At 42.9% G+C, this 10236-nt stretch overlaps 1 protein-coding gene across 4 annotated transcripts in view; it reads left to right on the top strand.

Annotated features, from left to right (window-relative positions):
* Window positions 1-10236, top strand: part of SMARCD3 (SWI/SNF related, matrix associated, actin dependent regulator of chromatin, subfamily d, member 3) — a 106444-nt gene that overhangs the window by 69144 nt on the left and 27064 nt on the right. For all 4 annotated transcript variants that reach the window (XM_009330221.1, XM_009330220.1, XM_009330222.1 and 1 more), the window contains exon 4: window positions 6390-6512. In XM_009330221.1, coding sequence (XP_009328496.1) covers window positions 6390-6512 — 123 coding nt within the window. The remainder of the gene's footprint in view (window positions 1-6389; window positions 6513-10236) is intronic.

Genomic DNA, 10236 nt, shown 5'->3' with positions numbered 1-10236 from the left:
ACTGAGCCCTGGGGAACACCGCTCGTGACCGGCCGCCAACTGGATTGAACTCCATTCACCACAACTCTCTGGGCCTGGTCTTCCAGCCAGTTTTTGACCCAGCGCAGAGTACACCTGTCTAAGCCGTGAGCCGCCAGCTTCTCCAGGAGAATGCTGTGGGAGACGGTGTCAAAGGCCTTACTGAAGTCCAGGTAGACCACATCCACAGCCTTTCCCTTGTCCACTAGGCGGGTCACCTGGTCATAGAAGGAGTTGCCCAGCTTTATGGAGAGTCCCTGTTGCTGTATGGCTGCTCTGTTCTCATTTACTTTTAGTCAATGTTAACGTCCTCCGCAGTTTTTGATTTGGAGATATCCTTAAATATACTTCGAGGATATTAGATAGACCAGCATTTCTATTGATTCCTTTGGAACCTTCCTGAGGAATTGTAAGCCTTGTTTGCATATGTGCTCATAATCTAAACATATTACTTGTACATTTTACTTGCAGTATGTGTAGTACATATAACATGCATTTGCAGTTGCATAGAATGAAATAAAAATTAACTGTAATTTGGTCTCCATAACGTACAGGATGAAGGTGACCTCTTAGTCCTCAAAAACACAAAGGCTTCACTGAATATCTGGCAAAACCACGATTTGGGTAGACAACTGTTTAGACCTCAGTAATCACAAAATAATTTGGATCAGAAGGACCTCTGGAAGTCATGCAGACCAACTGTTGCACAAAACAGGTTCAAATTACATCAGGTTGCTTAGGACCTTGTCCAGTTGGGTTCTGAATACCTCCAGCCGAGAATGGACATCCCACAGCATCTTTTGGCAGCCTGTTCCAATGTTTTGGTACCATCATGGTTTTAAAAAAAAACAACCCCACAACTTCCTTATACTGAGTCAACTGCCCATGTTGCAGTGAGTTTCTGTTGCCTCTCATCCTATTGTTGTGCACCTCCAAGAGGAGGCTGGCTCTGTCTTTTCTTTACCACCCCATATGGCAGTTGCACCCACCAATAGGATCTCCCTTTCCCCTTCTCTTCTCGAGGCTGGACAAACCCAGCTCTTGCAGCTTCTCCTGGTAGGCATGTGCTCCAGCCCCCAGACATCCTGGTGGTCCTCTGTGGGCCTCACTCCAGAATGTCACGTCTTTCTGATCCTGTGCCCAGAAGTCTAGATGCAGTTTCACAAGTGTGGCATAGCAAGGAATGGCCTCTTTCCTTGACTTGATGGCAACGCTTAAGCTAATACAGACCATTTTGCAGTTGACCTTTGTCACGGCTGGCTCACCTCACAGACTCATTCTCCGCTTTTTGTCCATGAGGACCCCCAGGTCCACTCCCACAAAACTGCTTTCTACCCAGTTGATGCCCACCTGTACCACTGCATGGCGTCATTCTATCCCAGGAGCAGAGCTTTGTATTTGCCTTTGTTGAACTTTACAACGTTGAACTGCCGTCCTGTTTCTGCAGCCTGTCAAGGTCCCTCTGAACAGCCGTGCTCCCCTGACTCTGACGTAGGCTCAGGGACCTGGGAGGCCAGGACTTAAGTCCTGAGGACAGGACTTACCAGGAGAAACGGAGGCAAAGACAACAAAGGCCTCGGCCTTTTCCATAGCTTTTGACATGAGCGGCAGAACCAGACCCAGACCTGGGTTTTCCTTAGTCTTCCTTCTGCTGCTGATCCACTTGCAGAAGGCTTTCTTGTTGCCCGTCACACCCATTGCTAGGTTCAATTACAGCTGAGCTTTGACTTTTCCTAATTTCATGCTTGCATGCTCGGTCACCGTTGTGGTGTTCCTGCTGGGCAGACCATCCCTGCTTACACCTCCGTGCACTCCCTCTTTGCATTTGAGGCCAGTCAGGAATTCCCTGCTTAACCCCACTGGCCTCCTGCCAGGCCTGCTCAACTTTGTCCACATTGGTCTGATCATTCCCCTTTGCTTTGAAGAGGTTGTCCTTGAAGTTCAGCCAGCTTCCCTGAGCCCCTTTGTCCTCCAGGGATCCCCATTGTCCCATAGGATCCTTCCAGGCAGATCCGTGAACAAACCAAAACCTGCTCTCCTGAAGTCCAGGTCTTGCTCGCTTCTTTCAGGATCGCAAACTCTGCCATCTCATGGTTGCTGCAGCCAGGGCTGCCCTCAACCTTCACATCCCCAACCAGTTCTTCCTTCTTTGTGAGTAACAGGTCCAGCAGAGCACCTCCCCTTGTTGGCTTGCTGATCACCTGTGTCAAGAGGCTGTCATCAATCCAATCCAGGAATCTCCTGTAGTGCTTGTGCCCAGTGCTCCTGCCCTCAAAGCAGATGTCAGGGTGGTTAAAGTTCCCCCATGAGTATGAGGACCTGCAACCATGGGGCTTCCTCCAGATGTCTAAAAAATGCTTTGTCTCCTTCTTGATCCGGTGGTTTGTAGTGATGCGCCTCGCAGTCTCATCTGTTCCAGTGCAACTCTCAGCATTCGGATGAAGCCTTCCCTAGTGTGCAGCCTGTTGTCATTGCCTTCAAAGCTGTCATACTGTGTCAGTCATAGAAGCTGTCCTATGATGTTTTTCGTATTCCAGAGATTGCAGTGTTGCAGCTGTTCACTGGTTTCTGATTCTGTCTATTTCACAAGCCTTGCATATTTGTTTACAGGCATGTGTGGTGGGGTCCCGGCATTGTACTGCTTTTACAAGGAAATTTCAAGAGCCTCTCCCATCATGCTATTCCCTGCACACTGTCCTCACTGCCCCCACTCTTACAATTTTTCCATTCTTTGTCACCATCGATTAAAAAATCTGTGGAAATCAAGGATAAAGGTGCATAATTTAATAATAATCTGTTCTTACTAATTTTTAAAATTTTGAAACATTTGAATTTTCACAATAGGAAAAAAAAGAACCCTAGCCTCTAGAAAGACACTATCTTATTAATGTTAATAATAATCTATTCCAGTTATCCATATAATTCTAAGATAAGGTTTAATATACATGCTTCAAAATCTCAGATGATGAGATGCTGCTGCTAGGTGCTTTTTGTAGTTTCTTGAAATGGATAAAGGCCAGAATGGAGAATTCAGGTCTTGAAATACTCTTTACACATTTACAGTTAGAATTTTTGTAGAAGAAGAGAGGAGACTTGCAGGAAACTATAAACTTTTCAGTTAGGGCAAACCATGCAAGAAGAAGAAGGAATTAGGCAGGCTGCACAGATCCTTATCACATAAACACGAAGATAACGTGTTCAGTTACCTATGAAGAAAACTGAAAAATGAATTATGTACTACTGGCTGGAGAGCAAGAGAACCTTGGAGTGTAAGAGTATCTTTATCTTTTTGAGCTAAGATGTACCAGAAACAAAGAAAATTCTTCATTGTGATGTGATACTGCTGGGACTCCCCTTTAATTTTCCTCTCACTCTTGAGGGGAAATTGGGAAAAAGTATGAAATTGGAACGTTGTCATGCCTCCAAAAGATTATTCCAATAGTAGGGTGAGAAAGCAAAAGACTGCAAGAGAAGCCAAAACTGGCCTGAGTGGACCTTTGATCACAGAATCATAGAATAGTTTGGGTTGGAAGGGACCTCTAAAGATCATCTAGACCAACCCCCCTGCCGTGGGCAGGGACATCTTCAGCTAGATCAGGTTGCTCAGAGCCTCGTCCAACCTGACCTGGAATGTTTCCAGGGACGGGGCATCCACCACCTCTCTGGGCAACCTGTTCCAGTGTTTCACTACCCTCAGCGTAAAAAATTTCCTTATATCTAGTCTAAATCTACCCCCCTTTAGTTTAAAGCCATTCCCCCTTGTCCTGTCGCAACAGGCCCTACTAAAAAGTTTGCTGCCATCTTTTTTATACACTCCCTTTAAGTACTGATAGACTGCAATAAGGTCTTCCCAAAGCCTTCTCTTCTCTAGGCTGAACAACCCCAACTCTCTCAGCCTTTCTTCATAGGAGAGGTGTTCCATCCCCCTGATCATTTTCGTGGCCCTCTTCTGGACCCGCTCCAACAGGACCGTTTCTTTCTTATGCTGAGGGCTCCAGAGCTGGACACAGCACTCCAGGTGGGGTCTCACCAGAGCAGAGTAGAGGGGCAGAATCCCCTCCCTCGACCTGCTCAGTATCCTGTCTTCACTGTGACCATAGCACATACCTAGAGAAGAGTACAAACACAGGCAAGTACAATTCTTCTCCCAAATACTCTCTCAACTTGCAGCCATTTGCTGTTCAAAGAATTATATGCAGTATTATCTTTGTTGGCTGATTTTAAAGTGTTTATGCTTTCTTAACGTCTTATAATGTTTAACATCCAGTTTGGTCATTGGAATGGAATAGGAAATACCTTTTCACTTCCATGTGGTAAGAGATGTAAAAGTGTGGAATAGAAATGTTTATTGAAGATTACTGCTGTTTCTACAAACTTACTAGAAATGTCATTAGATCCTGGGTCCAGTACCCTGCGAACCAGCTGGAAAGGTTGTATTACAGCTGTAGTATATGCTTTATCTTGAGGCCTGTGTAGGCCAGCTCCCTGCTTCATCATGTGCCTAGGAGTTCATGAACCATGCTGAAAATTGGAGTTAAAAGACTGAAGCTATGTTCTGGGACCAGAATTTTCAATTGACTGCAGTACAGCATGATTAGTTTCCTCTGTGTGGAAGGAACTGAGGAATCTTTTCTTCTGTGCGGGACAGGATAAAAGCATTGGGATATTTTGTTGGGTCCAAAGATTTGTATTCACTGTGGGGAGGAAGTATTGCCTAGTTGTCTTTATTCTGCAAGCTGTCTGGCAACTCCTTGATGTTTCCAGGGCAATGCTTGGTCTTTGTGTTTCGCTCTTAAAAATGTTAATGTTCTTTTAGTATTCTGCTGATTAAGACTTTGTGAAAGAATACAAGCAGTTAAAAATATAGTGGTTCAGCTAAAGCTGAACAGAATTTTTGGCTCCATGGTTTCTGCTTCTCCAAAGTGTTAGTCCTGCTCTAAATAGAGCAGGTGTTCTAGCATCTCAAAACAAATAAATAAGGTTGAAAGAGACATTTATTTGATAGTCTTGATCAGTCTAAATACAGAAGGGAGGAATTGTTCCTCTTCAGGCTGGAAAAGAAAAATATTAAGAAAGGGATGACAAAAATCTGTAAAATGTATGAGCAGTATGGAGAAGGTGCATGGGGAATGCCTGCCCACTGCTGCTCCAGCTATGCAAGAAGATGGCATCAAATGAAGCTAACAGATGGCAGGTTCAAAATGAGCAGGAGGAGGTACTTCTTCACACATTGCCTATTGAGGTTCTGGAACACCATGCCTCAGGCTGTTGCAGGTACTAAAGGCCAACAACTTTCAAATACTGTCAGAGACACAATACTAGGATAGACAGACTGTTAGGATGACCTCGTGTAATAGTTGTTATGTCCTTGCAAAACACACGGAACAGGTGTATGCCTGGTGTCTCTCACATAGGTATTTGTGTCTTATACTAAATTAAAACTGTAGACTTCTGATTCTAAAGCAAAACAGGAATACCAACTAGCTTTTAATTCCTATAGAACAGAAGTATTCTAACAGTTAAATATAGGTGAAAGCTAGAGTGACTATCGTAGAAATAGACAAGGCAGTCCAGTAGATTTATTATAATTACTTACAGTTCCTTTCTTTTATGGTTTGCCTGCATGAGTTATTCCCAATTAAGAACCGACTTTTTCATGTAAAGGTATACTTGCCCATTTCTAAGCTCAGATCGTTAGGTCTTCCTCCTAACCTACTTCATATCACCTGCTCTTCTAACTTCTCTGGAAAAGGGAGAATAAAAAGGGGGTTTGTTAATAGAACTAATGTAGTTTAGCTAATGTATTAAAATACCAATAAAAGTTGGCAAGATGGTAAGTGACACCTCATAGCTGGTCATGTTGAAACTTTGATGTGAAGATCAATTTCACCTCAGCCAAGAAGATGTGTTGACAAATCTTGACTTCCTAAATGGCATGTTTTACTTACAATGGGTAACACTTGTTTTTAAAAAATCACCATGAACATGCACCCTTTATTTTTAGTCTAGAGAGACCCAGCACTTTTTTAGTTCAAACAGGACAAATTTACCATACTTTGCATTGCTGAGAGCAGTGGCTCCCAGGCTGCTTGTAGCTAAGCCTCACTTGAAAAAAAGCAGCCATGATTCAGGCCTTGTGGATCCAGCTGGGGTCTTCCAGAGTTCATTAGCTTTAGTTCTGTTCTCCAGCTTTTCAGTCATATGCTTGTACCATGCCACTGAGACCTGCCTCGCTAATTGGGAACTACTGTCTCAGGGATAACTCCTTCTGAGCACGTCTGTCTAAGGGCTAGGAAGGTGTCAGTATCACTGCTCTGGAACATACTAGGTTCTTGCTTCCAGTGCTTGGATATTCCTTGCTTCCTTCTCAGATCCGGGAGCTGGTTCCTGAGTCCCAGGCCTACATGGATCTGTTGGCCTTTGAACGCAAACTAGACCAGACCATTATGCGGAAGCGTGTGGATATTCAGGAAGCGCTGAAGAGGCCAATGAAGGTATGTAATGAAAAATTTGTAGATTGAGTTAGGGGGAAAAAAATAATCCTTGTGTTAAATGGTGGAATGATCTTTCCAGTAAAAGTCCTGTTAACAGAGATATTTTGAAACAGGTCAGACACAGCTCCTAAGAGTAAGCAGCTGGGGAGCAGCATGCGTGGAAAAATAGTGGAGAAAATTCTGTGGATATTACCAGCTCTAGCTTCTGAAAGCCTTTAATAAGGGGAATAATAGCTTCTGGATAAATAAACACTGTTTTTGGAACTTTGTATTAGAATGATTAAAAAGAAGAAAGTAAGAGATTAGAGGGGTGTGCTGAAGAGATGTATTAAATTTCTTATTAGAATTCAGGCAAAAGCTAAACTTGTGGAATAACAGAACATATAATGGGAAGAATTACTTACAGAAAAATTGTTAAAGATCCTGCAAAAATGTACACATTTACATAGTCTGTAAAAGGATGATTCATGTAAGAAAAGAATGGATGACATTTTATGTGATTCCTATTAGATCAAGTCCAGCATTTCACTGTTCATAGTATCCTACTGAAATGGTCTTTTCCTAAGTTTTCTGAGTCTATTCAACTGAATCATGGAAAAGTTTAGGTAGGAGGAAACTGTGGAAGTCATCTCGTTCAACCTCCTGCTCAAAACAGGGTTGTCAAGGCCTTGTTGAATTTTTAAAATCTCTAAGGATGGAGGTTTCACAGACTCTTCAGGCAATCTGTTCCAATGTTTGGCCACTCTCATTGTGACGACTTTCTTTTCATGTCTTATTTAAGTTCTTGTGACTTTATTGAATGCTCATACTCATTCATACAGTAAATCCTGTAGTATGAAGAGTTTTGTAGCTGTATGTCTACTGTGAAGTAAAGCTGACATTCTTGTCTGTTCCACAGTGATGGGTATCAGCCCAACTAAGATCAAGATTCCATTCTGTTTGTCACTGTGCAGGTATCTGATAAGATGTGGAAGGCTTTTACCTCCGACGTTTTTCCAATTGATATATATGAAACAGAAAAAAAAAAGGAAAAAATTAAGTTCTGTTAACATACCTATTTTACAGATAAGAAACCAAAGTGTGGATGGCTTAAATCACAAGTTTGTAGTCAAAAAGTGTTGTATATAGTAGATTGGACTCTCAGAAGGAATAGTTTGTCTTAGCTTCTTAATGTGGGTAGCACACCATTATTTTAAACCCGCTAGGAACTTGGCCATGTTTAAAAGTAATTGAAGACTTAGACTTGCATTCATAAATCTGCAGGAGGATGTTTATTCTGTGGCAAACTCTTTAACTAGGGAATTACCCAGTATATAACCAGTACATGAGGTTCCAGCTCTAAGCTGTACAATGGAGCTATTCAGGGCCTGTAATGGGGAAGAGTATAGGAGGCACTCTACAGAACTGTAGACAGAAAATTCTGTTTCTGTCTAGGGCTCAGCAAACACATTTTAAATATCAGTTATTCAGCTAGTTAACATCTAAAGAATGATCAAACAGATGTTTTTCAAATTCATGTCTAGACTTTGCATGTAGCAGCTGTGAAATTCAAGACCTGTCAAAATAGAGCTAAGCCTAGATAAATTTGGGTTGTTCTGATGATAAGTATTTTCATTTTATTATAGTTGGAGCATTGGTAACAGCAATAAAAGTTATCTCTGCATTTCCATCTCTTATCAAAGCTCTTGTAATTTTGAAATATTTGCCTTAAAACAATGGTTCCCAAACTGGGATTGTAATCCTGGGAAAAATTTAAATTTGTCTGAGGTATGTGATAATATGTAGGGAATATGCAAGACTGCTCAGAATGATCAGTTGTAATTGCAGTTATCATATTCGTCACAGTGATTGAGTTGTACTTAGAAACAGTCTTTGGGAACCACAGGTTTATGGTCTAGTGTTGCTCAGGCTGTTTTTTTCTGTCTGAAGGCTAATTATTTTGGAGAAATTTTAGGGGGAAATGTTTCGAACACTTTTGATTGAGGACAGTGCACAAATATGCTGGGCCTGTTGATCCTACTTGGATCTTCTGTGAACAGCTGCACTGTTGAAACAGATGACAGCTGCGGGATTGCTCAGAAAGCAAGGAGACCTTGGGGTTGTGAGTTGGTTGAAAGGGGGGAAACGGCCTTCACCACCTGCCAGCTCACTTTACCACTGTCAGCAACCCCTCTCAGCTGCCAGCTTTTCCAGTCTAGATCCTGCCTTGTCTTTTTTCTGCCTATTGGGTACTAGTGTGTTCTCTCCTCTTCTTCTGTCAGTCCTACGTTCTTGGACTACATCTGTCACAAGAGTCTCAGAATTCCTCATTCTCAGAGCAGCATTTGCTGCATGCCACCCATCGCAAGAGTCCTTGCCCTGACTTTATAGAAGACCCACCCGTTCACGCGCTCAGAATTCCAGAAGGGACTTTTTAGGAGGGAGTCAGGCAGACAGGGCTGCTTGACTGCAGTGTGGCTAGAGGTATAGATATAGCAAGCTCCATGGCCTGAAGGAAACAGAAACCGTATGGCTCAACTCCGGATGAGTAGATGTCATTAAAGAAGAATGCATTACTGAAAATCTGGACAGCTAGGTCCATGGTGGGCTTTGGGAGTGGGATTTATTTGGCTAAGTATAGACATCTACATTGTATTTATTTATATGTAAGCTAGTCACTCTGGGCTCCCTTTATAGTCAAGAGAGTCAGTGTAGGCAATGAAGTTCAGGGCACAGTTCTTCTCATACAGAAGTAGATATTTAAAAGAATATAGATAAATCATGCCCTAAAAAGTGCCTATTTCTCTCCATTGTCTAAGCCTGAGATAACTAGTCATTGTGGACGTAAACATAATTTTAAAGACTGAGGTGATTTTCATCCCAAGGCTTGACTCAGGGGTCACGTGTCTGAAAGAAGGGCATCTAGTGACCCATCCAACAACCAAGGCTCCTACTCCAAGCCCTGGCACCACAGACTATAATTTGGTCTCACCCAAGCCAGAGACTGTTGTCCAGGGACTGTCACTCTTTCACAGTGAACTGGTGTGGGACATTGAGTTTACCTGACCCATGTGTAGTTGCAGTTCCTCAAACGAAACGATCTACTCCCAGGTTATCCATTTTTAGATTAAAAAGAGACCTAAAAAAGGTAGTGGTGTCTAAAAAGAGTAGTGGTGTCTGAATACAGTCACAATGTCTTTCTCCCTGGTTTTGTAAATTGATATTCTTTCCCTGCTGTCGTGGTTTAACCCCAGCCGGCAACTAAGCACCACAGACCAACCATACATCATATGGTATGGAATATACCTTTGGTCAGCTGGGGTCAGCTGTCCCGGCTGTGTCCCCTCCCAGCTTCTTGTGCACCCCCAGCCTACTTGCTGGTGGGGTGGTGTGAGAAGCAGAAAAGGCCTTGACTGGGGTAGAGTTAATTTTCTTCCTAGTAGCTGGTATAGTGCTGTGATCTGGATTCACGATGGGAATAACATTGATAACACACTGATGTTTTAGTTGGTAGAATGTGCTGGTTTTGGCTGGGATAGAGTTAATTTTCTTTATAGTAGCTAGTATGGGGCTGTGTTTTGGATTTGTGCTGAAAACAGTGTTGATAATACAGGGATGTTTTCGTTATTGCTGAGCGGTGCTTACACAGAGTCAAGGCCTTTTCTGCTTCCCACACCACCCCACCAGCGAGTAGGCTGGGGGTGCACAAGAAGTTGGGAGGGGACACGGCCGGGACAGCTGACCC

This window comes from Pygoscelis adeliae, unplaced genomic scaffold (assembly GCF_000699105.1).
Source record: "Pygoscelis adeliae isolate BGI_AS28 unplaced genomic scaffold, ASM69910v1 Scaffold348, whole genome shotgun sequence".
NCBI classification, from domain to species: domain Eukaryota; kingdom Metazoa; phylum Chordata; class Aves; order Sphenisciformes; family Spheniscidae; genus Pygoscelis; species Pygoscelis adeliae.
Note: the sequence above shows the minus strand (reverse complement) of the source record. Positions and strands in the feature narration are given on the sequence as shown.